Here is a 27,230-nt window from a genome sequence, read left to right on the forward strand (position 1 = left end):
ACCCCTGCGCGCGAGTACTTTGCAAGAGCAACTTAGACTCTTGGTAGTTTTTAATTTGCCTCCCCCCCGCAGCCCATTGATACTTTCCTAAATCAACCCCTTTGAGTTCAACGTTTGCATTTGTGGCATTGGGTGATTTGGGGCTTGATTCTGCATTCCCTACTCAGGTCAAACTCCAGTGATCCTGCAAAGGTCTATGCCAGCTCCACTCCCACTGCAAGGGAGGGAGCTCCGTGATGGCAAGATAGGGGATTTGTCTTTGACTGTCTCTTTGCACTGGCAAGAATCAGCCGTCAGCTCCTTCCTGTGCCATCACATAAGGGATAAAGTATCTGGAAAAAGTCCTTCTGGCCCAGAAAGGTCTAATTACTCAACTCACATCTGGAATCATTTTCAGGGAGGACTCACCAGTGGGGTAACAGCCCAGCTCCCCGTCCTGAACACCACAGATCTCCAGCGGTCCACACGCCCAGCCTGTGCAGGTGATGTTGTTATTGCTGTTGCAGGTGCAGTGCTCAGTGCAGGCGTCGTGGGTGAACCAGCTCTCACCCAGCTGTGAGAGAACGGAGAAGCACTTGACTAGATAATCGTAGAAAGTCTATCGACTAGTGTCACCTACGTGCGGTGCTTTGCAAACTCTGGGTCCTGCCCCAGTCCTGGGTCACGGAATGGAAGGCGCTGGGTCGCGGCACCTCTGGCCAGCCCCCCACCGGGCTGTTAAAATGCCGTCGGCTGTGCTTTTCGGCTAAGGCCGGCTAGTCCCTACCCATTCCCCCACTGCGCAGCGCCCCCACAAACTGAGTGCGGGGGTGGGGAGCGATGCCTGTGGGCGAGAGCCACGCAGAGCCGCCTGTGTGCCTCCTCCTAGGAGCCAGACATGCTTCTGGATGTTTCTGGGGCCCAGTGTGGTCTGCAGTGCCAGGACAGGCGGGAAGCCTTCCTCTGCACCCCAGCTCCGCTGCTCACCAGGACCTTCCGGAGGTAAGCCCGTGTCCGAACCCCGTGCCCCAATCCCCTGCCCCAGCCCTGAGCACACTCCCCATACCCTGCATCCCAAACACTCTGTCCCCGACCCCACCTCAGAGCCTGCACCCACAGCCGAAAGCCCTGAGTCCCTGCCACACCCCAACCCCCTGCCCCAATCCTGAGCCACCCCCAAATCCGGAGCCCTCTGCTGCAGCCCACAGCCCTCAGCCCCAGCCGAGAGCCTGCACCCCCAGCTCAGAGACCTGACCCCTTCCGCACCCCAACCCCATGCCCCAGCCAGAGCCCCATCCCGCACCCTGAACCCCTCATTCCCGGCTCCACCCCGCAGCCCTCACCCCCACACCCCAATCCCCTGCTCAAGCCCTAAGACCCTCCCACACCCCAAACCCCTCATCCCAGCTCCGCTGCGTCGCTGGTATCAACAATTTTCTTCAACTGGGCCACAAAAACAAGAGTTTCAAAACTCCTGCCCTAGTGGATAATCAAAGGAGTTGAGAACAGTTCAATGCCTTTGATACTCTCCATGCTACGAGCTCCCTCCCTAGTGTCCCTCCCTGAGACACTGTGGCCCAGGAGAAGGTGTCTGGGACTGGGACACTTGAGACCTGCGTTCTAGTCTCAGCACTGGCCTGCTGGATGAGCTTACGCAAGCCATTTGACCGCTCGGTGCCTCAGTTTCCCCTTCTGTAAACTGGAGAGAATGATACCGACCTCCTTGGTAAAGCGCTTTGAGATCTGCTCTTGACAAGAGCTAGGAATGGTTATTATTTACATGAACAATTAGATCCACACAACCTACTGACCTGAGCCCAGAGGAAGTTAGTCTCTCTTCATTAATTATGATCAGTTACAGTCACAGTGAAAGAATCTGGGGGTTGTTGTGTCTGTGTCTAGGTGCGCGGGTAACTTGCCTGATGATAGTGGTTGTTGCCATCCACACAACCGCAGCTGCTCTCCGGCACACAGGTGTCTCCACTCAGAACGTAGCCTTCGTTACAGAAACAGCCTTCCACTGGTAAGGAGCTGCAAGGGCTAAACGCAGAGGGAGTCACGCAGGTGGAAGGACACCTGCTCCCACAGCTCTTGTACTGGCTTCCTCCCGGACAGGAGATTGCTGCAAGTGAGAAGAAAAACCCACATCACTGAAAGGAAAAGATCCCAAAGCAATTCTCTTAAAACTTCCCCTCTTTGTTCCAGGACAGCAAAGGGTGGTTAGAAAGCTCTGCATATGGTGACTGCTCTGTGCTGAGGTTTTTCTCCAGGGACAGAGTGGAAAGCCTTTGTGCAGGGAATGACAGACAGACAGACAGACTAATGATGCCTGGTTGGGGACCGGTTGTATCCAGGGATCGGAAATAGGCAACAGGATACAAGTCCAGCCTTTCACCTATTGACGTGGACGTCGGCTGAAACGCGCCTCCGGTGGCTTGTCTCTCGCAGCGCACAGCTGGCTGGTGGCCCGTGGAAAGCAGCCGAGATGGGTCATCGGTGTCCAGTGGCTTTCCACGCTCTGACTCTAGAGAGTCCTGTCCTTCTGCTGGTTGGCCGTTCACTCCCTCCAAGTCTCCACACTTCCCCTGCCCTCTGCACACCTGGCCTTCCCCTCTGCCCCTACCTCCTCCCTTCACTGTCCCCTCTCCCGTCCTCCTCCCTTTGCAGCTAATCCCCTCCCGACAAACCAAACCAACCAACCCAATCGTGGCAGGCCCAGGTCATTTACAATCCAGACCCCTGCTCACTCTGCTTGTGTCTTACTCCCTCCCGCAGCCTGCGCCTGTCTTGCTTAGACAGTGTGGAATGGGGCTTCGGAACAGGGGCTGTCCTCTGTTGCTTAGACAGTACCCAGAGCAATGGGCCCCCATCTCAGCTGGGGTCCATAGGTGCTGCTCTAATATACAGAAGAAATCATACGAACAATTTAGGGATAAGGAGGAGACTTTAGTGGGGGTACAATGCCCCAAATCTTCCTACTGCAGAGTTTTTTGCACCTTCCTCTGAAGCAGCTGATGATGGGGGCCGTCAGAGGCAGGATCCTGAGTTTGCTGGCACATGGCTCGGTTCCGAGAAGGCCCTTCCAATGGGGACCGCTTATTGCCTCAAGAGGACCTCTCCAGAACAGAGCTCATGCAGCCCGTGCACACAAGGTGGGGAAGGTCGCCCTGCTGCTTCCTGGGCAGCAGATCTTCTAAGGGCTAATGGAGCAATGGTGGCCCTGATTCTCCTCTGGCTGACTCCAGCTTTACACTGGAGTACCTCCATGGACTTCAGTGGCTACTGCTGATTCGCACCAATGGAAGTGAGCAAAGACACAGACCCTCTTCCTCTAAAACTGCCAGGCTAGTACCTTTCACAAGGACCTAACATTCCTTCCTAACAATTACAAAGAGAAGGGACTGTGGGGAGTTTCACTCGAGTCGCGGCTACTGTTTCTTCCACGGCAGCTCCCCAGACTGGAGACGCTCTTTGGATAAACAGAGCATTTCAACCTCTCAGGCGCTCTTACTTTACCAGCGCTAAATTCAGACAAATTAATACTTAGATGCTTTGTGAGGCTAGATCAGATTCAGTCTGAATATTATACCTAACCTGGCAGGATCCAGTGTAGAACTGGACCAGACTCAGGGCAAGAGAACGGAGAGACCACCCTCAAAGCATGACAGAAGAGGAAAGTGCATGCCGTCAGGGAATAGAGGAAGCTCTAATTTGAAGAGCTTCTTGCATGATGAAAGTTGAATTCCAGAACTTAATAGAGATCAATTACAACACTCACGGCACAAAGTATTATTTCTCCATTCTCTGCAGATCCCAGCATTTGTGCACGACTCTGCATAAGCCTGCAGCCCATTGCATAAGGACACTGTCGGCTCCTTCGTGTGACACATGTCGTAAACACAGTTTTCCAAGAAAATCTCTGGAGCTACTTTGGCGTGACAGTCCTTGAAGATACCTATGTTAAGTCAGGAAAGAAACAGAATCACAGAAGGGAAGATGGAAGAAGCCGAGCGGTGCCACTAACCATCCCCTGTCATGGCAAGGAGTCAGTGCTCCCTGGCCAGTGTAGGCTGACCAGCTCGCTAGACTCAGCCAGACCAAACCTGGAGCTGAATACACCCAAACACTGATGAGATTTGGCTCAGTTTGGCTTAGGCCTGTCTCTACCATTTGCAGGGTAAGTACAACGTCACTCAAAGCGGACACCCTTGTTCTTGATAGAGAGCTAGCAACGCCCTGGTAGTTACTGTTTCCGGAGGAGGGAAGGCCTAAAGCACTTCAGCTACCCCTGTAAGAAAGCGGGCAATGGGGACCACCACACTATGTCTCTGCTGCAGCAGAGTGGAAATTAATGGGAGCTCTGTGTGGGCAGGAGCGGCAGAACGAGGCCCTTGAAGTGCAATGCCCAAATAATCGTCACATCCTGGTGCCATCTCAGTGCATGATCCAGTCCGAGCAGGTAACTCAGGGCAACTTCTGGGGCTTCTAGTTCAGCTTTTCGCACTGGGGGCCATACACATGTCCCTGGGGACTCGGGGCCGTGGTCCCAGGGAGCGAGGTCGGGACGAAGGCAAGGGCAGGCTGTCATTGGGAGTGATTTCAATCAGCTCGCCCAGGACTCAGCCACGGGCATCGTACCTGTCGGGTCGGTGATCATGCCACAAGCTGTGTCCTCCCTCGCTTCGCTCTCCAGCTGGGGGTCACAGACCAGCACTTGGTCAGGGGAGCATCTGGCAAGAGAGAGAAAAGTTTCTGATGAATGTTTCTTTATCTCCCCGGGCCAGATCTGGACAGGACAATTCCACGTCTGCCCAGCCACAGAGCAGAATCCAGGCTCCCTGAAAGGCTGCGTTCTGCCCCCACCTCCCCCACCACAGGAGGGGGCTCCCATTCCCGCACTGGGCACCTTGGGGTGCTCCACGACTCAGACGGAGTTGAATGAGGGGTGGAACACGCTGCTGCGGGAACCAGTGGATCGGTCCGGCTCCTGACTGGGACAGCAAGTGACCTCCCACCCACCAGCAGGTCTTCCTGGACTGGGGGACAGCAGACCTGCGAAGGCAGATGGTAGCAGGCCAGCCACTCACCGCCTGCTTATGCTCAGCTGGGGAGGGGGCTCTTGGGTGTACGGGAGAGGATGGTTGTGCTCAGCCCCAGGAGGAGCCGAGGTGGTGGACCCCTGGATGGGCGCCCTGCGGCTGAGTAGGCAGCACGCTTTCCTAGAGCTTTTGTAGCAAAGACCCCTGATTAGCGTCCTGCTGTACGTACATGGTGTTATTCTCTGCCACCAGCCAGCTCTCTCCAAGCTCCGTGGAATCTCCTGCAATGCTGCCATTCGGCTTTAGGTTGTCATCCTTTGCATCGCCGTTGTAATTACCTATCCAAAATGAAAACCGTGTAGATTACTTGAAATTCACAACTCCACAATGCACACTGGCGTGTGGTTGTCAATCACATTTTAATGAACCGGCTAGCGTGTATGTGCACCAGTGTCCACTCCGGGAAGGAGTACGAACTGCTCCCTACGCGGCTCAGACACCGCACTGCTCACAGCTGAGGAAGATTCCATGGGAGATTAAATGGTAGGGGTCTGTGAGTTTGGAGCAAATGGTTTGGCGTTCCGATTGTGTCAGATCACACGGTGACTCGGGTAAATGGGTGACAATACAATGAGAACTAACCCGCACCCTTACACTCAAATTCTATCATTTCCGAGGCTTAGAAGCCCTGGGGGTAACACTCAAGGAGACGTCATCCCATGGGGAATTTCCAGTCCATCCAGATCCAGGGAGAACCAGAAAACTCACAACACAACCTACTCTTACAATTTAATTCCAGGTGTTTAATTCCAGGTAATTTAATTCTGTGCAGGTGGCTGGGTGGCGTTGGTGGCCCCTGACCTACAGGAGGTGAGAGTAGATGATGTGTGGTCCCTGCTGGCCTTAAACTCGAGCAGTCCAATTTTCAAAGCTCAATTTTCATCCCAGAGAAATGTGGATGAGCCTCTGATAAGCATCTGGGCTTCCGGACTGTTATTCCACGTATCGGGGTCCATTGGCCCTTTAAGCCTAGAGGCAGCCAGAAGACCCCGTTCCAGGAATACAGGAAGGAACAAAGGCAAAGGAAATGGCCTAAGCCAGAAGCGAGGAAGAGGTCCTAGGGAATGAGTAGTTGGATGGGAAAACCCAGGACGCTGCCCCTGTAAGGGACCGAGCCTGGGAGTCCTGTAGTGCAGAGCAGGGCAGGGCTCCTCTCTCTTCCAGCCAACTGCCTTCTCCCTCAGAACAGGGAGAGGCTGACAGGAGAAGGAAGCCAAAGCAAGAAGGCTGAGCTCCAGCTGTGAAGGACTGGGAACAGTAGTTTCCCCAGGAGCAGATGGGCACAGAAGGAGAGCCCCGGATGTGGAAGAAGAATCATAGAATCACAGAATATCAGGGTTGGAAGGGACCTCAGCTTTGCACTGTTTCTTTTTAAAAACTAGCCCCAGACGGGGGTGCGCATAGCCACAAACTACACCATCTGCTCAAGAAACTCCCTGAAAAAGCACAAGAACAAATCCGCAGAGACACACCCCGAGAACTCCGACCAGGGGTATTCTGTCTGCTACCCAAGATCCATAAACCTGGAAATCCCTGACGCCCCATCATCTCAGGCATTGGCACCCTGACAGCAGGATTGTCTCGCTATGTAGACTCCCTACCAGCACTCCCAGCTATCTTCGAGACACCACTGACTTCCTGAGGAAACTACAATCCATCGGTGATCTTCCTGATAACACCATCCTGGCCACTATGGATGTAGAAGCCCTCTACACCAACATTCCACACAAAGATGGACTACAGGCCGTCAGGAACAGGATCCCCGATAACGTCACGGCAAACCTGGTGGCTGATCTTTGTGACTTTGTCCTCACCCATAACTATTCCACATTTGGGGACAATGTATACTTTCAAATCAGCGGCACTGCTATGGGTACCCACATGGCCGCACAGTATGCCAACATTTTATGGCTGACTTAGAACAACACTTCCTCAGCTCTCGTCCCCTAAGGCCCCTACTCTACTTGTGCTACATTGATAACATCTTCATCATCTGGACCCACGGAAAAGAAGCCCTTGAGGAATTCCACCATGATTTCAACAATTTCCATCCCACCATCAACCTCAGCCTGGACCAGTCCACACAAGAGATCCACTTCCTGGACACTACGGTGCTAATAAGGGATGGTCACATCAACACCATCCTATACCAGAAACCTACTGACCGCTATGCTTACCTACATGCCTCCAGCTTTCATCCAGACCACACCACACAATCCATCATCTACAGCCAAGCCCTATAATACAACCGCATTTGCTCCAACCCCTCAGACAAACACCTACAAGATCTCTATCAAGCGTTCTTACAACTACAATACCCACCTGCTGAAGTGAAGAAACAGATTGAGAGAGCCAGAAGAGTACCCAGAAGTTGCCTACTACAGGACAGGACCAACAAAGAAAATAACAGAACGCTACTCGCCATCACCTTCAGCCCCCAACTAAAGCCTCTCCAACACATCATCAAGGATCTACAACCTATGCTGAAGGATGACCCATCACTCTCACAGATCTTGGGAGACAGGCCAGTCCTTGCTTACAGACAGCCCCCCAACCTGAAGCAAATACTCACCAGCAACTACACACCACACAACAAAAACACAAACCCAGGAACCTACCCTTGCAGCAAAGCCCGTTGCCAACTGTGTCCACATATCTATTCGGGGGACACCATCACAGGGCCTAATCACATCAGCCACACTATCAGAGGCTCGTTCACCTGCACATCTACCAATGTGATATGTGCCAGCAATGCCCCTCGGCCATGTACATTGGCCAAACCGGACAGTCTCTACGTAAAAGAATAAATGGACACAAATCAGAGGTCAAGAATTATAACATTCAAAAACCAGTGGGAGAACACTTCAATCTCTTTGGTCACTCGATTATACACCTAAAAGTGGCCATACTTCAACAAAAAAACTTCAGAAACAGACTCCAACGAGAGACTGCTGAATTGCAATTAATTTGCAAACTGGATACAGTTAACTTAGGCTTGAATAAAGACTGGGAATGGATGTGTCATTACACAAAGTAAAACTATTTCCCCTTGTTTATTCCCACCCTTCACCCCCCCACTGTTACTCACACGTTCTTGTCAACAGCTGGAAATGGCCGACCTTGATTAGCACTACATAAGGTTCCCCCATGCCCCCGCTCTCGTGCTGGTAATAGCTCACCTTATCTGACCACTCTCGTTACAGTCTGTATGGTAACACCCATTGTTTCATGTTCTCTGTGTATATAAAATCTACCCACTGTATTTGCCGCTGTATGCATCCGATGAAGTGAGCTGTAGCTCACGAAAGCTTATGCTCAAATAAATTGGTTAGTCTCTAAGGTGCCACAAGTCCTCCTTTTCTCATAGCCACAGTGGGTGCTCAGGAGGGAAGCAGCCCTGATACATCCCTGTTGAACCTGCTGAGCTTCAAGTATTGCCAGGCTTGTCTCCTGGCAATCTAACTGGTCTCTGCTTGCTTCAGAGCGGAGTTTCTCACTCATCACCCACGTGTGTTAACCTGGAGTCTCCTTTGCTGTGTCACTAGATCAGAACTGGGTCTCTTACATGCATCAAATACATGTCTCTGACCTCTCTCTGGCATCTGCTCTATTCCGTCTTGCTGGACTCTCAAGGGCTCGCTGCGATTTGTATCCTGCACGGCACCCAACATTTGGTTACGCTTGACAAAGAATACCAAAGCATTGTGGAGATTAAACATGAAAAGGACATACACTGGGTTATCTACTCCATCTTCTCGGCTACTTCAGCACTGGTCCCCAGAGGACCATTTTCTAATGCTTTGTCTTGCAGCAGACCCACCTTCTACTGCAGCTGGACAACTAAAAACAGCTCTAAAAAGAAGGCTCAGTGATCAGAGAAGCCTTTGCCTGTGCTCGGACTGTGACTACGACAGTGCGGAGACAGTATGCTTCTGCGAGTGCAAGGAACAAGAGAGCACAGCAGAAAAGCTCAGGACGGCTCCTAAACAGGGACTTGGAAATCTATCCTGACCCACAAGAAGGGCCTGAAAGTTTTATTCTCATTTCCAAGTTGAAAGAAATGAAAAGCACAGATTAGGCCGAAAAGCCCCAATCAAAGAGGGACAGACATGCTTCAATGCAAATAAGAGAAAAAAGATACGAGGGGACCTGGACCAGAGGCATCCAGGGTAGGACTGCGATAATATTTAGACTGCAGCTTATGAATGTGTTGAATGTGAGATTCCTCTCCTGTTAAAAATGACATCTGTAGTTGTCATTTCTGACACGAGAGTTAACGCCTGGGTAACCAGATTTCTTGTAAGTTACATTTGCCAGGTACCCGGACAATGATGGTTCCTTCAGTCCAGTGCCCGACATCGCAGTCCACACAAGACAGACTAGATTATTCTGGGATAAACAGAACATGGGACAAAAAAACCAACCAATCCCCAAACTGCATGATCCACTGAAAATCTTCTGATCGTATGACTTGACGGTACTCAAGAACAGGGATACTCACCACACAGGCCACAGAGCTGGCCCTTGTAACAACCGGACACTGAGACCTCCACATAGTGATTGCCGTCAAATCTGACCCAGAGACCAAAATCAGTTTCCAAAAGCACGTAGCGCCCGCTGATCTGGACCTTGATCTTGTTTTCAATCACCACGGGCAGGTTCCTTCTGGTGCCATTCACCTGAATAACACGTTGGGAAAGTCTGGTCACGACTAGGTACCCCCATAATTCCCAGGGAATCGCCCGTGAATAGTCTAGCCAACGAGTTCACTGGCAGGAATGTTCTCATTCACACTGGGAATTTGGAGGAAATCTGACAGAAAGTTCACAGAAAGCCATTTTCAACTGCCAATCCTGAGTATTCTCCGGGGAAGCCTCATTCTAAGAAGCACACCCAACCAATGAGAAAACAGAAACTCACCATGTGACCTTTACGTCCAATCAAATGTCTCAATTTTTGCAGGTCTCAGTTTAAGCATGTCAGATGATTAAAATACTCCTTTTAAATAACATTTCACTTACAGTCACTTTCCTGTTCTTCAGCAAGGAAATCTGAGTTCCATAGACATCCACGTGCACCGACTTTACATAGGAAACTTTGGTATTGGAGCCCCTGTGCTCATTGGTGGTGGACACGTCAAAGGGTGGAAGCCCCCTGGAGCCGTTGCACACTTTGGAGAGGGTGTAAGTGCAGTTTCCCATGAAATGGTGAACTCTGCCATCAAACGTGTAGTAATGCGGGTCCCCTGAGGCACTGCAGGTGGCACGGCCTTAAAAGGAAGAAACGTGGATTTATCCCCTGCAAATCCCTCCCACGTAACTGCACCCCTGTCACCTGCGCTCCACCGAGCACTTCATGTTGGTGCGCACTTCCTGCTCACGCCACTTCAGAGCTCACAGAAACAGCATCGACCGGGAACAGAGTGGGGAGAAGGCAGGCAAGCTGCCCCATCCCTAAATGCCATTGTGCTGTAACTGGAAGACATCTGCGAGGTTCCCTGGAAACTCAGGGAAGTCGTCCTCCCTGACGTGGGTCTTGATCTGGTGATGCGGAAACTAGGCTGAGACCTTCCAAACTCATTTTCCCTTCTGATCGGGGACAAGATCTGAACCCTGCTCTCACAGGGGGAGTGGGCCTCGGGAAGAAGCAGGAGTGGTCACCATCAGGTCATATGAATTTCTGGCAGTGCGGATCTCGAGAGAGGAAGCTCCCATGTATCGCAACCCATTTCGCCACTTGAGAAGCTAAGTGACGAGCACAAGGCTCCACTGCAAGTCAGTGGCATCCCACGGAATAATAACGAGATGACGTGACTCCCTGTATCCTGCTTTCACCAGAAGTGACCACTTCCTTTTACAACCAATACAGTGTTCATGTTCCTCGGCTATGCCCAGCAATGTGATTTCTGAACACCTAGGAAACTGACAATAGCATTGTGGTTGCGTGAAACCCACTGGAAATATCTCATGGATTTTTCAAACTCTGTTACCTAGAAATGGAGGACACAGAACCAAAAATTCATTGTTAAAGAAGAGCACTCTTGGTCTACGTTGAATCTCAGCTCTAACGCTAAGGCCTTGGTTCTAAGTTGGAGCCAAACCCAGAAGAGACGTAGTAAACGGAAGCATATAAGATGTGGTTAAGTGCCTCTGAGAAGAGTTCGCAAGAGTTTGCTCTGTCCGCTCTGACCCCGAGCACTAGGGCAATCCCCAGGTTGTCCTCCAGCAAGACTCAAAGGCTTAGACAAACCTGCACTAGTTCCACACTTGGCTAGAGCTACCAGCTGCTTTACCATTTGTAAGGTGAAAAGGTTTTGGGTCGCACCGATGGAATAACTCTACCTGGGGGACTGGTCAGCATTACTGTTGGACTTGCCTTCCTAAAACATAAATGTGGAGTTTTCAAACAGCTATTAGGGTGGGAACGTAATCTGCAGTCAGGCACCAATTTCTCACCCCACATGTGAATGGGGAGGAGCTTTGTCCAACACGGAGGAACCCACGTTACCTGTCTGACAGGGCTCTGCTGTCGTTGGAGTTGCTGTGGTCGGGGAGTTTCCTGGCAAAATATACAAAGGAAATAACATGAAGAGGTTGGTCACTCTGTTCTGTGAGGAGTAGACTAGGACGACTCTTGAACAGTTTCCTCTTGGACTTTAAATGATCATGTGATCAGGAGAAATGTGATTCGACAAAGACTGAGCGCAATCTCAAAACGTAATAGCTCTTAAAACGCCTCACGATAAACAGACGGAACGTGTCTTTACCACCTGCCCCCCAACTCCACCCCCAGTCCTCCTCTGTGAGTAGAGAGAAGGATTTAGTCTCAGCCACAGTCTCCTAGCAGATTAACCTGTGCTGCTTATTGTGTGGGGCGGAGTGGTCTCCGAAGCAGGGCTTGTTCCTTGCACTGTTGTAGACTCTAACGAGATGATCACAGCATTGGTTGGTGAGGGCCAGGAACCCAGCGTGAGGTTCAGTAACATACACGGTGGGAACTGGGGACCCTTCTCCAAAATGAACCGTTCCGCCTCCCAGATGTTACGTTCTTTGAAACCTCATCTGCACCCAGCCACCGAGTTCACAGCCCACCAGGAAATGTCCAGGAGATTGAGGAAGCACTGAGAGATCCACCTTACCTGATGGACTGGTGCCTACTGCAGTTGGACTTGAAGTCGTCGAGGCGTCTACTGGAAAAAGACACAAAGACATTCACGTTGAGAGGCTGTTCATGCTGTTCTATGAAAAGTTCTATAGGATAACCCTCGGAAGCTCTTTTTTAGACTGCAGATGACCACGTGTGAGAAATGTGATTCTAGAAACACAGAGCACATGACATGTACCCAAACAGCACCCAGCATCCAGAGACACGTCATTCTCAGAGACGCCTGTCATGCAAAACACCTGCGACCTGGTAGCTCTGCCAGAAAACGGAGAAGAGTGAATGTGCCCGCGGGCTCTCTGCACCGTGCAGATGACCTGTGTCTACCCCTGCGCGTGAGTACTTTGCAAGAGCAACTTAGACTCTTGGTAGTTTTTAATTTGCCTCCCCCCCGCAGCCCATTGATACTTTCCTAAATCAACCCCTTTGAGTTCAACGTTTGCATTTGTGGCATTGGGTGATTTGGGGCTTGATTCTGCATTCCCTACTCAGGTCAAACTCCAGTGATCCTGCAAAGGTCTATGCCAGCTCCACTCCCACTGCAGGGGAGGGAGCTCCGTGATGGCAAGATAGGGGATTTGTCTTTGACTGTCTCTTTGCACTGGCAAGAATCAGCCGTCAGCTCCTTCCTGTGCCATCACATAAGGGATAAAGTATCTGGAAAAAGTCCTTCTGGCCCAGAAAGGTCTAATTACTCAACTCACATCTGGAATCATTTTCAGGGAGGACTCACCAGTGGGGTAACAGCCCAGCTCCCCGTCCTGAACACCACAGATCTCCAGCGGTCCACACGCCCAGCCTGTGCAGGTGATGTTGTTATTGCTGTTGCAGGTGCAGTGCTCAGTGCAGGCGTCGTGGGTGAACCAGCTCTCACCCAGCTGTGAGAGAACGGAGAAGCACTTGACTAGATAATCGTAGAAAGTCTATCGACTAGTGTCACCTACGTGCGGTGCTTTGCAAACTCTGGGTCCTGCCCCAGTCCTGGGTCACGGAATGGAAGGCGCTGGGTCGCGGCACCTCTGGCCAGCCCCCCACCGGGCTGTTAAAATGCCGTCGGCTGTGCTTTTCGGCTAAGGCCGGCTAGTCCCTACCCATTCCCGCACTGCGCAGCGCCCCCACAAACTGAGTGCGGGGGTGGGGAGCGATGCCTGTGGGCGAGAGCCACGCAGAGCCGCCTGTGTGCCTCCTCCTAGGAGCCAGACATGCTTCTGGATGTTTCTGGGGCCCAGTGTGGTCTGCAGTGCCAGGACAGGCGGGAAGCCTTCCTCTGCACCCCAGCTCCGCTGCTCACCAGGACCTTCCGGAGGTAAGCCCGTGTCCGAACCCCGTGCCCCAATCCCCTGCCCCAGCCCTGAGCACCCTCCCCATACCCTGTATCCCAAACACTCTGTCCCCGACCCCACCTCAGAGCCTGCACCCCCAGCCGAGAGCCCTGAGTCCCTGCCACACCCCAACCCCCTGCCCCAATCCTGAGCCACCCCCAAATCCGGAGCCCTCTGCTGCAGCCCACAGCCCTCAGCCCCAGCCGAGAGCCTGCACCCCCAGCTCAGAGACCTGACCCCTTCCGCACCCCAACCCCATGCCCCAGCCAGAGCCCCATCCCGCACCCTGAACCCCTCATTCCCGGCTCCACCCCGCAGCCCTCACCCCCACACCCCAATCCCCTGCTCAAGCCCTAAGACCCTCCCACACCCCAAACCCCTCATCCCAGCTCCGCTGCGTCGCTGGTATCAACAATTTTCTTCAACTGGGCCACAAAAACAAGAGTTTCAAAACTCCTGCCCTAGTGGATAATCAAAGGAGTTGAGAACAGTTCAATGCCTTTGATACTCTCCATGCTACGAGCTCCCTCCCTAGTGTCCCTCCCTGAGACACTGTGGCCCAGGAGAAGGTGTCTGGGACTGGGACACTTGAGACCTGCGTTCTAGTCTCAGCACTGGCCTGCTGGATGAGCTTACGCAAGCCATTTGACCGCTCGGTGCCTCAGTTTCCCCTTCTGTAAACTGGAGAGAATGATACCGACCTCCTTGGTAAAGCGCTTTGAGATCTGCTCTTGACAAGAGCTAGGAATGGTTATTATTTACATGAACAATTAGATCCACACAACCTACTGACCTGAGCCCAGAGGAAGTTAGTCTCTCTTCATTAATTATGATCAGTTACAGTCACAGTGAAAGAATCTGGGGGTTGTTGTGTCTGTGTCTAGGTGCGCGGGTAACTTGCCTGATGATAGTGGTTGTTGCCATCCACACAACCGCAGCTGCTCTCCGGCACACAGGTGTCTCCACTCAGAACGTAGCCTTCGTTACAGAAACAGCCTTCCACTGGTAAGGAGCTGCAAGGGCTAAACGCAGAGGGAGTCACGCAGGTGGAAGGACACCTGCTCCCACAGCTCTTGTACTGGCTTCCTCCCGGACAGGAGATTGCTGCAAGTGAGAAGAAAAACCCACATCACTGAAAGGAAAAGATCCCAAAGCAATTCTCTTAAAACTTCCCCTCTTTGTTCCAGGACAGCAAAGGGTGGTTAGAAAGCTCTGCATATGGTGACTGCTCTGTGCTGAGGTTTTTCTCCAGGGACAGAGTGGAAAGCCTTTGTGCAGGGAATGACAGACAGACAGACAGACTAATGATGCCTGGTTGGGGACCGGTTGTATCCAGGGATCGGAAATAGGCAACAGGATACAAGTCCAGCCTTTCACCTATTGACGTGGACGTCGGCTGAAACGCGCCTCCGGTGGCTTGTCTCTCGCAGCGCACAGCTGGCTGGTGGCCCGTGGAAAGCAGCCAAGATGGGTCATCGGTGTCCAGTGGCTTTCCACGCTCTGACTCTAGAGAGTCCTGTCCTTCTGCTGGTTGGCCGTTCACTCCCTCCAAGTCTCCACACTTCCCCTGCCCTCTGCACACCTGGCCTTCCCCTCTGCCCCTACCTCCTCCCTTCACTGTCCCCTCTCCCGTCCTCCTCCCTTTGCAGCTAATCCCCTCCCGACAAACCAAACCAACCAACCCAATCGTGGCAGGCCCAGGTCATTTACAATCCAGACCCCTGCTCACTCTGCTTGTGTCTTACTCCCTCCCGCAGCCTGCGCCTGTCTTGCTTAGACAGTGTGGAATGGGGCTTCGGAACAGGGGCTGTCCTCTGTTGCTTAGACAGTACCCAGAGCAATGGGCCCCCATCTCAGCTGGGGTCCATAGGTGCTGCTCTAATATACAGAAGAAATCATACGAACAATTTAGGGATAAGGAGGAGACTTTAGTGGGGGTACAATGCCCCAAATCTTCCTACTGCAGAGTTTTTTGCACCTTCCTCTGAAGCAGCTGATGATGGGGGCCGTCAGAGGCAGGATCCTGAGTTTGCTGGCACATGGCTCGGTTCCGAGAAGGCCCTTCCAATGGGGACCGCTTATTGCCTCAAGAGGACCTCTCCAGAACAGAGCTCATGCAGCCCGTGCACACAAGGTGGGGAAGGTCGCCCTGCTGCTTCCTGGGCAGCAGATCTTCTAAGGGCTAATGGAGCAATGGTGGCCCTGATTCTCCTCTGGCTGACTCCAGCTTTACACTGGAGTACCTCCATGGACTTCAGTGGCTACTGCTGATTCGCACCAATGGAAGTGAGCAAAGACACAGACCCTCTTCCTCTAAAACTGCCAGGCTAGTACCTTTCACAAGGACCTAACATTCCTTCCTAACAATTACAAAGAGAAGGGACTGTGGGGAGTTTCACTCGAGTCGCGGCTACTGTTTCTTCCACGGCAGCTCCCCAGACTGGAGACGCTCTTTGGATAAACAGAGCATTTCAACCTCTCAGGCGCTCTTACTTTACCAGCGCTAAATTCAGACAAATTAATACTTAGATGCTTTGTGAGGCTAGATCAGATTCAGTCTGAATATTATACCTAACCTGGCAGGATCCAGTGTAGAACTGGACCAGACTCAGGGCAAGAGAACGGAGAGACCACCCTCAAAGCATGACAGAAGAGGAAAGTGCATGCCGTCAGGGAATAGAGGAAGCTCTAATTTGAAGAGCTTCTTGCATGATGAAAGTTGAATTCCAGAACTTAATAGAGATCAATTACAACACTCACGGCACAAAGTATTATTTCTCCATTCTCTGCAGATCCCAGCATTTGTGCACGACTCTGCATAAGCCTGCAGCCCATTGCATAAGGACACTGTCGGCTCCTTCGTGTGACACATGTCGTAAACACAGTTTTCCAAGAAAATCTCTGGAGCTACTTTGGCGTGACAGTCCTTGAAGATACCTATGTTAAGTCAGGAAAGAAACAGAATCACAGAAGGGACGATGGAAGAAGCCGAGCGGTGCCACTAACCATCCCCTGTCATGGCAAGGAGTCAGTGCTCCCTGGCCAGTGTAGGCTGACCAGCTCGCTAGACTCAGCCAGACCAAACCTGGAGCTGAATACACCCAAACACTGATGAGATTTGGCTCAGTTTGGCTTAGGCCTGTCTCTACCATTTGCAGGGTAAGTACAACGTCACTCAAAGCGGACACCCTTGTTCTTGATAGAGAGCTAGCAACGCCCTGGTAGTTACTGTTTCCGGAGGAGGGAAGGCCTAAAGCACTTCAGCTACCCCTGTAAGAAAGCGGGCAATGGGGACCACCACACTATGTCTCTGCTGCAGCAGAGTGGAAATTAATGGGAGCTCTGTGTGAGCAGGAGCGGCAGAACGAGGCCCTTGAAGTGCAATGCCCAAATAATCGTCACATCCTGGTGCCATCTCAGTGCATGATCCAGTCCGAGCAGGTAACTCAGGGCAACTCCTGGGGCTTCTAGTTCAGCTTTTCGCACTGGGGGCCATACACATGTCCCTGGGGACTCGGGGCCGTGGTCCCAGGGAGCGAGGTCGGGACGAAGGCAAGGGCAGGCTGTCATTGGGAGTGATTTCAATCAGCTCGCCCAGGACTCAGCCACGGGCATCGTACCTGTCGGGTCGGTGATCATGCCACAAGCTGTGTCCTCCCTCGCTTCGCTCTCCAGCTGGGGGTCACAGACCAGCACTTGGTCAGGGGAGCATCTGGCAAGAGAGAGAAAAGTTTCTGATGAATGTTTCTTTATCTCCCCGGGCCAGATCTGGACAGGACGATTCCACGTCTGCCCAGCCACAGAGCGGAATCCAGGCTCCCTGAAAGGCTGCGTTCTGCCCCCACCTCCCCCACCACAGGAGGGGGCTCCCATTCCCGCACTGGGCACCTTGGGGTGCTCCACGACTCAGACGGAGTTGAATGAGGGGTGGAACACGCTGCTGCGGGAACCAGTGGATCGGTCCGGCTCCTGACTGGGACAGCAAGTGACCTCCCACCCACCAGCAGGTCTTCCTGGACTGGGGGACAGCAGACCTGCGAAGGCAGATGGTAGCAGGCCAGCCACTCACCGCCTGCTTATGCTCAGCTGGGGAGGGGGCTCTTGGGTGTACGGGAGAGGATGGTTGTGCTCAGCCCCAGGAGGAGCCGAGGTGGTGGACCCCTGGATGGGCGCCCTGCGGCTGAGTAGGCAGCACGCTTTCCTAGAGCTTTTGTAGCAAAGACCCCTGATTAGCGTCCTGCTGTACGTACATGGTGTTATTCTCTGCCACCAGCCAGCTCTCTCCAAGCTCCGTGGAATCTCCTGCAATGCTGCCATTCGGCTTTAGGTTGTCATCCTTTGCATCGCCGTTGTAATTACCTATCCAAAATGAAAACCGTGTAGATTACTTGAAATTCACAACTCCACAATGCACACTAGCGTGTGGTTGTCAATCACATTTTAATGAACCGGCTAGCGTGTATGTGCACCAGTGTCCACTCCGGGAAGGAGTACGAACTGCTCCCTACGCGGCTCAGACACCGCACTGCTCACAGCTGAGGAAGATTCCATGGGAGATTAAATGGTAGGGGTCTGTGAGTTTGGAGCAAATGGTTTGGCGTTCCGATTGTGTCAGATCACACGGTGACTCGGGTAAATGGGTGACAATACAATGAGAACTAACCCGCACCCTTACACTCAAATTCTATCATTTCCGAGGCTTAGAAGCCCTGGGGGTAACACTCAAGGAGACGTCATCCCATGGGGAATTTCCAGTCCATCCAGATCCAGGGAGAACCAGAAAACTCACAACACAACCTACTCTTACAATTTAATTCCAGGTGTTTAATTCCAGGTAATTTAATTCTGTGCAGGTGGCTGGGTGGCGTTGGTGGCCCCTGACCTACAGGAGGTGAGAGTAGATGATGTGTGGTCCCTGCTGGCCTTAAACTCGAGCAGTCCAATTTTCAAAGCTCAATTTTCATCCCAGAGAAATGTGGATGAGCCTCTGATAAGCATCTGGGCTTCCGGACTGTTATTCCACGTATCGGGGTCCATTGGCCCTTTAAGCCTAGAGGCAGCCAGAAGACCCCGTTCCAGGAATACAGGAAGGAACAAAGGCAAAGGAAATGGCCTAAGCCAGAAGCGAGGAAGAGGTCCTAGGGAATGAGTAGTTGGATGGGAAAACCCAGGACGCTGCCCCTGTAAGGGACCGAGCCTGGGAGTCCTGTAGTGCAGAGCAGGGCAGGGCTCCTCTCTCTTCCAGCCAACTGCCTTCTCCCTCAGAACAGGGAGAGGCTGACAGGAGAAGGAAGCCAAAGCAAGAAGGCTGAGCTCCAGCTGTGAAGGACTGGGAACAGTAGTTTCCCCAGGAGCAGATGGGCACAGAAGGAGAGCCCCGGATGTGGAAGAAGAATCATAGAATCACAGAATATCAGGGTTGGAAGGGACCTCAGCTTTGCACTGTTTCTTTTTAAAAACTAGCCCCAGACGGGGGTGCGCATAGCCACAAACTACACCATCTGCTCAAGAAACTCCCTGAAAAAGCACAAGAACAAATCCGCAGAGACACACCCCGAGAACTCCGACCAGGGGTATTCTGTCTGCTACCCAAGATCCATAAACCTGGAAATCCCTGACGCCCCATCATCTCAGGCATTGGCACCCTGACAGCAGGATTGTCTCGCTATGTAGACTCCCTACCAGCACTCCCAGCTATCTTCGAGACACCACTGACTTCCTGAGGAAACTACAATCCATCGGTGATCTTCCTGATAACACCATCCTGGCCACTATGGATGTAGAAGCCCTCTACACCAACATTCCACACAAAGATGGACTACAGGCCGTCAGGAACAGGATCCCCGATAACGTCACGGCAAACCTGGTGGCTGATCTTTGTGACTTTGTCCTCACCCATAACTATTCCACATTTGGGGACAATGTATACTTTCAAATCAGCGGCACTGCTATGGGTACCCACATGGCCGCACAGTATGCCAACATTTTATGGCTGACTTAGAACAACACTTCCTCAGCTCTCGTCCCCTAAGGCCCCTACTCTACTTGTGCTACATTGATAACATCTTCATCATCTGGACCCACGGAAAAGAAGCCCTTGAGGAATTCCACCATGATTTCAACAATTTCCATCCCACCATCAACCTCAGCCTGGACCAGTCCACACAAGAGATCCACTTCCTGGACACTACGGTGCTAATAAGGGATGGTCACATCAACACCATCCTATACCAGAAACCTACTGACCGCTATGCTTACCTACATGCCTCCAGCTTTCATCCAGACCACACCACACAATCCATCATCTACAGCCAAGCCCTATAATACAACCGCATTTGCTCCAACCCCTCAGACAAACACCTACAAGATCTCTATCAAGCGTTCTTACAACTACAATACCCACCTGCTGAAGTGAAGAAACAGATTGAGAGAGCCAGAAGAGTACCCAGAAGTTGCCTACTACAGGACAGGACCAACAAAGAAAATAACAGAACGCTACTCGCCATCACCTTCAGCCCCCAACTAAAGCCTCTCCAACACATCATCAAGGATCTACAACCTATGCTGAAGGATGACCCATCACTCTCACAGATCTTGGGAGACAGGCCAGTCCTTGCTTACAGACAGCCCCCCAACCTGAAGCAAATACTCACCAGCAACTACACACCACACAACAAAAACACAAACCCAGGAACCTACCCTTGCAGCAAAGCCCGTTGCCAACTGTGTCCACATATCTATTCGGGGGACACCATCACAGGGCCTAATCACATCAGCCACACTATCAGAGGCTCGTTCACCTGCACATCTACCAATGTGATATGTGCCAGCAATGCCCCTCGGCCATGTACATTGGCCAAACCGGACAGTCTCTACGTAAAAGAATAAATGGACACAAATCAGAGGTCAAGAATTATAACATTCAAAAACCAGTGGGAGAACACTTCAATCTCTTTGGTCACTCGATTATACACCTAAAAGTGGCCATACTTCAACAAAAAAACTTCAGAAACAGACTCCAACGAGAGACTGCTGAATTGCAATTAATTTGCAAACTGGATACAGTTAACTTAGGCTTGAATAAAGACTGGGAATGGATGTGTCATTACACAAAGTAAAACTATTTCCCCTTGTTTATTCCCACCCTTCACCCCCCCACTGTTACTCACACGTTCTTGTCAACAGCTGGAAATGGCCGACCTTGATTAGCACTACATAAGGTTCCCCCATGCCCCCGCTCTCGTGCTGGTAATAGCTCACCTTATCTGACCACTCTCGTTACAGTCTGTATGGTAACACCCATTGTTTCATGTTCTCTGTGTATATAAATCTCCCCACTGTATTTTCCACTGAATGCATTCGATAAAGTGAGCTGTAGCTCACAAAAGCTTATGCTCAAATAAATTGGTTAGTCTCTAAGGTGCCACAAGTCCTCCTTTTCTCATAGCCACAGTGGGTGCTCAGGAGGGAAGCAGCCCTGATACATCCCTGTTGAACCTGCTGAGCTTCAAGTATTGCCAGGCTTGTCTCCTGGCAATCTAACTGGTCTCTGCTTGCTTCAGAGCGGAGTTTCTCACTCATCACCCACGTGTGTTAACCTGGAGTCTCCTTTGCTGTGTCACTAGATCAGAACTGGGTCTCTTACATGCATCAAATACATGTCTCTGACCTCTCTCTGGCATCTGCTCTATTCCGTCTTGCTGGACTCTCAAGGGCTCGCTGCGATTTGTATCCTGCACGGCACCCAACATTTGGTTACGCTTGACAAAGAATACCAAAGCATTGTGGAGATTAAACATGAAAAGGACATACACTGGGTTATCTACTCCATCTTCTCGGCTACTTCAGCACTGGTCCCCAGAGGACCATTTTCTAATGCTTTGTCTTGCAGCAGACCCACCTTCTACTGCAGCTGGACAACTAAAAACAGCTCTAAAAAGAAGGCTCAGTGATCAGAGAAGCCTTTGCCTGTGCTCGGACTGTGACTACGACAGTGCGGAGACAGTATGCTTCTGCGAGTGCAAGGAACAAGAGAGCACAGCAGAAAAGCTCAGGACGGCTCCTAAACAGGGACTTGGAAATCTATCCTGACCCACAAGAAGGGCCTGAAAGTTTTATTCTCATTTCCAAGTTGAAAGAAATGAAAAGCACAGATTAGGCCGAAAAGCCCCAATCAAAGAGGGACAGACATGCTTCAATGCAAATAAGAGAAAAAAGATACGAGGGGACCTGGACCAGAGGCATCCAGGGTAGGACTGCGATAATATTTAGACTGCAGCTTATGAATGTGTTGAATGTGAGATTCCTCTCCTGTTAAAAATGACATCTGTAGTTGTCATTTCTGACACGAGAGTTAACGCCTGGGTAACCAGATTTCTTGTAAGTTACATTTGCCAGGTACCCGGACAATGATGGTTCCTTCAGTCCAGTGCCCGACATCGCAGTCCACACAAGACAGACTAGATTATTCTGGGATAAACAGAACATGGGACAAAAAAACCAACCAATCCCCAAACTGCATGATCCACTGAAAATCTTCTGATCGTATGACTTGACGGTACTCAAGAACAGGGATACTCACCACACAGGCCACAGAGCTGGCCCTTGTAACAACCGGACACTGAGACCTCCACATAGTGATTGCCGTCAAATCTGACCCAGAGACCAAAATCAGTTTCCAAAAGCACGTAGCGCCCGCTGATCTGGACCTTGATCTTGTTTTCAATCACCACGGGCAGGTTCCTTCTGGTGCCATTCACCTGAATAACACGTTGGGAAAGTCTGGTCACGACTAGGTACCCCCATAATTCCCAGGGAATCGCCCGTGAATAGTCTAGCCAACGAGTTCACTGGCAGGAATGTTCTCATTCACACTGGGAATTTGGAGGAAATCTGACAGAAAGTTCACAGAAAGCCATTTTCAACTGCCAATCCTGAGTATTCTCCGGGGAAGCCTCATTCTAAGAAGCACACCCAACCAATGAGAAAACAGAAACTCACCATGTGACCTTTACGTCCAATCAAATGTCTCAATTTTTGCAGGTCTCAGTTTAAGCATGTCAGATGATTAAAATACTCCTTTTAAATAACATTTCACTTACAGTCACTTTCCTGTTCTTCAGCAAGGAAATCTGAGTTCCATAGACATCCACGTGCACCGACTTTACATAGGAAACTTTGGTATTGGAGCCCCTGTGCTCATTGGTGGTGGACACGTCAAAGGGTGGAAGCCCCCTGGAGCCGTTGCACACTTTGGAGAGGGTGTAAGTGCAGTTTCCCATGAAATGGTGAACTCTGCCATCAAACGTGTAGTAATGCGGGTCCCCTGAGGCACTGCAGGTGGCACGGCCTTAAAAGGAAGAAACGTGGATTTATCCCCTGCAAATCCCTCCCACGTAACTGCACCCCTGTCACCTGCGCTCCACCGAGCACTTCATGTTGGTGCGCACTTCCTGCTCACGCCACTTCAGAGCTCACAGAAACAGCATCGACCGGGAACAGAGTGGGGAGGAGGCAGGCAAGCTGCCCCATCCCTAAATGCCATTGTGCTGTAACTGGAAGACATCTGCGAGGTTCCCTGGAAACTCAGGGAAGTCGTCCTCCCTGACGTGGGTCTTGATCTGGTGATGCGGAAACTAGGCTGAGACCTTCCAAACTCATTTTCCCTTCTGATCGGGGACAAGATCTGAACCCTGCTCTCACAGGGGGAGTGGGCCTCGGGAAGAAGCAGGAGTGGTCACCGTCAGGTCATATGAATTTCTGGCAGTGCAGATCTCGAGAGAGGAAGCTCCCATGTATCGCAACCCATTTCGCCACTTGAGAAGCTAAGTGACGAGCACAAGGCTCCACTGCAAGTCAGTGGCATCCCACGGAATAATAACAAGATGACGTGACTCCCTGTATCCTGCTTTCACCAGAAGTGACCACTTCCTTTTACAACCAATACAGTGTTCATGTTCCTCGGCTATGCCCAGCAATGTGATTTCTGAACACCTAGGAAACTGACAATAGCATTGTGGTTGCGTGAAACCCACTGGAAATATCTCATGGATTTTTCAAACTCTGTTACCTAGAAATGGAGGACACAGAACCAAAAATTCATTGTTAAAGAAGAGCACTCTTGGTCTACGTTGAATCTCAGCTCTAACGCTAAGGCCTTGGTTCTAAGTTGGAGCCAAACCCAGAAGAGACGTAGTAAACGGAAGCATATAAGATGTGGTTAAGTGCCTCTGAGAAGAGTTCGCAAGAGTTTGCTCTGTCCGCTCTGACCCCGAGCACTAGGGCAATCCCCAGGTTGTCCTCCAGCAAGACTCAAAGGCTTAGACAAACCTGCACTAGTTCCACACTTGGCTAGAGCTACCAGCTGCTTTACCATTTGTAAGGTGAAAAGGTTTTGGGTCGCACCGATGGAATAACTCTACCTGGGGGACTGGTCAGCATTACTGTTGGACTTGCCTTCCTAAAACATAAATGTGGAGTTTTCAAACAGCTATTAGGGTGGGAACGTAATCTGCAGTCAGGCACCAATTTCTCACCCCACATGTGAATGGGGAGGAGCTTTGTCCAACACGGAGGAACCCACGTTACCTGTCTGACAGGGCTCTGCTGTCGTTGGAGTTGCTGTGGTCGGGGAGTTTCCTGGCAAAATATACAAAGGAAATAACATGAAGAGGTTGGTCACTCTGTTCTGTGAGGAGTAGACTAGGACGACTCTTGAACAGTTTCCTCTTGGACTTTAAATGATCATGTGATCAGGAGAAATGTGATTCGACAAAGACTGAGCGCAATCTCAAAACGTAATAGCTCTTAAAACGCCTCACGATAAACAGACGGAACGTGTCTTTACCACCTGCCCCCCAACTCCACCCCCAGTCCTCCTCTGTGAGTAGAGAGAAGGATTTAGTCTCAGCCACAGTCTCCTAGCAGATTAACCTGTGCTGCTTATTGTGTGGGGCGGAGTGGTCTCCGAAGCAGGGCTTGTTCCTTGCACTGTTGTAGACTCTAACGAGATGATCACAGCATTGGTTGGTGAGGGCCAGGAACCCAGCGTGAGGTTCAGTAACATACACGGTGGGAACTGGGGACCCTTCTCCAAAATGAACCGTTCCGCCTCCCAGATGTTACGTTCTTTGAAACCTCATCTGCACCCAGCCACCGAGTTCACAGCCCACCAGGAAATGTCCAGGAGATTGAGGAAGCACTGAGAGATCCACCTTACCTGATGGACTGGTGCCTACTGCAGTTGGACTTGAAGTCGTCGAGGCGTCTACTGGAAAAAGACACAAAGACATTCACGTTGAGAGGCTGTTCATGCTGTTCTATGAAAAGTTCTATAGGATAACCCTCGGAAGCTCTTTTTTAGACTGCAGATGACCACGTGTGAGAAATGTGATTCTAGAAACACAGAGCACATGACATGTACCCAAACAGCACCCAGCATCCAGAGACACGTCATTCTCAGAGACGCCTGTCATGCAAAACACCTGCGACCTGGTAGCTCTGCCAGAAAACGGAGAAGAGTGAATGTGCCCGCGGGCTCTCTGCACCGTGCAGATGACCTGTGTCTACCCCTGCGCGCGAGTACTTTGCAAGAGCAACTTAGACTCTTGGTAGTTTTTAATTTGCCTCCCCCCCGCAGCCCATTGATACTTTCCTAAATCAACCCCTTTGAGTTCAACGTTTGCATTTGTGGCATTGGGTGATTTGGGGCTTGATTCTGCATTCCCTACTCAGGTCAAACTCCAGTGATCCTGCAAAGGTCTATGCCAGCTCCACTCCCACTGCAGGGGAGGGAGCTCCGTGATGGCAAGATAGGGGATTTGTCTTTGACTGTCTCTTTGCACTGGCAAGAATCAGCCGTCAGCTCCTTCCTGTGCCATCACATAAGGGATAAAGTATCTGGAAAAAGTCCTTCTGGCCCAGAAAGGTCTAATTACTCAACTCACATCTGGAATCATTTTCAGGGAGGACTCACCAGTGGGGTAACAGCCCAGCTCCCCGTCCTGAACACCACAGATCTCCAGCGGTCCACACGCCCAGCCTGTGCAGGTGATGTTGTTATTGCTGTTGCAGGTGCAGTGCTCAGTGCAGGCGTCGTGGGTGAACCAGCTCTCACCCAGCTGTGAGAGAACGGAGAAGCACTTGACTAGATAATCGTAGAAAGTCTATCGACTAGTGTCACCTACGTGCGGTGCTTTGCAAACTCTGGGTCCTGCCCCAGTCCTGGGTCACGGAATGGAAGGCGCTGGGTCGCGGCACCTCTGGCCAGCCCCCCACCGGGCTGTTAAAATGCCGTCGGCTGTGCTTTTCGGCTAAGGCCGGCTAGTCCCTACCCATTCCCGCACTGCGCAGCGCCCCCACAAACTGAGTGCGGGGGTGGGGAGCGATGCCTGTGGGCGAGAGCCACGCAGAGCCGCCTGTGTGCCTCCTCCTAGGAGCCAGACATGCTTCTGGATGTTTCTGGGGCCCAGTGTGGTCTGCAGTGCCAGGACAGGCGGGAAGCCTTCCTCTGCACCCCAGCTCCGCTGCTCACCAGGACCTTCCGGAGGTAAGCCCGTGTCCGAACCCCGTGCCCCAATCCCCTGCCCCAGCCCTGAGCACCCTCCCCATACCCTGCATCCCAAACACTCTGTCCCCGACCCCACCTCAGAGCCTGCACCCCCAGCCGAGAGCCCTGAGTCCCTGCCACACCCCAACCCCCTGCCCCAATCCTGAGCCACCCCCAAATCCGGAGCCCTCTGCTGCAGCCCACAGCCCTCAGCCCCAGCCGAGAGCCTGCACCCCCAGCTCAGAGACCTGACCCCTTCCGCACCCCAACCCCATGCCCCAGCCAGAGCCCCATCCCGCACCCTGAACCCCTCATTCCCGGCTCCACCCCGCAGCCCTCACCCCCACACCCCAATCCCCTGCTCAAGCCCTAAGACCCTCCCACACCCCAAACCCCTCATCCCAGCTCCGCTGCGTCGCTGGTATCAACAATTTTCTTCAACTGGGCCACAAAAACAAGAGTTTCAAAACTCCTGCCCTAGTGGATAATCAAAGGAGTTGAGAACAGTTCAATGCCTTTGATACTCTCCATGCTACGAGCTCCCTCCCTAGTGTCCCTCCCTGAGACACTGTGGCCCAGGAGAAGGTGTCTGGGACTGGGACACTTGAGACCTGCATTCTAGTCTCAGCACTGGCCTGCTGGATGAGCTTACGCAAGCCATTTGACCGCTCGGTGCCTCAGTTTCCTCTTCTGTAAACTGGAGAGAATGATACCGACCTCCTTGGTAAAGCGCTTTGAGATCTGCTCTTGACAAGAGCTAGGAATGGTTATTATTTACATGAACAATTAGATCCACACAACCTACTGACCTGAGCCCAGAGGAAGTTAGTCTCTCTTCATTAATTATGATCAGTTACAGTCACAGTGAAAGAATCTGGGGGTTGTTGTGTCTGTGTCTAGGTGCGCGGGTAACTTGCCTGATGATAGTGGTTGTTTCCATCCACACAACCGCAGCTGCTCTCCGGCACACAGGTGTCTCCACTCAGAACGTAGCCTTCGTTACAGAAACAGCCTTCCACTGGTAAGGAGCTGCAAGGGCTGAACGCAGAGGGAGTCACGCAGGTGGAAGGACACCTGCTCCCACAGCTCTTGTACTGGCTTCCTCCCGGACAGGAGATTGCT

General features: G+C 51.7%; 1 protein-coding gene across 1 annotated transcript in view; it reads right to left on the reverse strand.

Annotated features, from left to right (window-relative positions):
- Positions 1-370: 370 nt before the first annotated feature.
- LOC311525769 (IgGFc-binding protein-like) overlaps positions 371-27,230 on the reverse strand; it is a gene marked incomplete at both ends in the record, with an annotated part of 148,490 nt that continues 121,630 nt past the window's right edge. Inside the window, 20 exons of the mRNA XM_084638109.1 lie at positions 371-553; positions 1,899-2,101; positions 3,758-3,934; positions 4,618-4,709; positions 5,248-5,356; positions 9,580-9,757; positions 10,100-10,347; positions 11,586-11,636; positions 12,217-12,267; positions 12,973-13,117; positions 14,463-14,665; positions 16,322-16,498; positions 17,182-17,273; positions 17,812-17,920; positions 22,143-22,320; positions 22,663-22,910; positions 24,149-24,199; positions 24,780-24,830; positions 25,536-25,680; positions 27,026-27,228. Of these exons, the coding sequence (XP_084494235.1) occupies positions 371-553; positions 1,899-2,101; positions 3,758-3,934; positions 4,618-4,709; positions 5,248-5,356; positions 9,580-9,757; positions 10,100-10,347; positions 11,586-11,636; positions 12,217-12,267; positions 12,973-13,117; positions 14,463-14,665; positions 16,322-16,498; positions 17,182-17,273; positions 17,812-17,920; positions 22,143-22,320; positions 22,663-22,910; positions 24,149-24,199; positions 24,780-24,830; positions 25,536-25,680; positions 27,026-27,228 (2,894 nt within the window). The remainder of the gene's footprint in view (positions 554-1,898; positions 2,102-3,757; positions 3,935-4,617; positions 4,710-5,247; positions 5,357-9,579; positions 9,758-10,099; positions 10,348-11,585; positions 11,637-12,216; positions 12,268-12,972; positions 13,118-14,462; positions 14,666-16,321; positions 16,499-17,181; positions 17,274-17,811; positions 17,921-22,142; positions 22,321-22,662; positions 22,911-24,148; positions 24,200-24,779; positions 24,831-25,535; positions 25,681-27,025; positions 27,229-27,230) is intronic.

This window comes from Lepidochelys olivacea (genome assembly GCF_965140295.1).
Source record: "Lepidochelys olivacea isolate rLepOli2 genome assembly, chromosome: 9".
NCBI classification, from domain to species: Eukaryota; Metazoa; Chordata; order Testudines; family Cheloniidae; genus Lepidochelys; species Lepidochelys olivacea.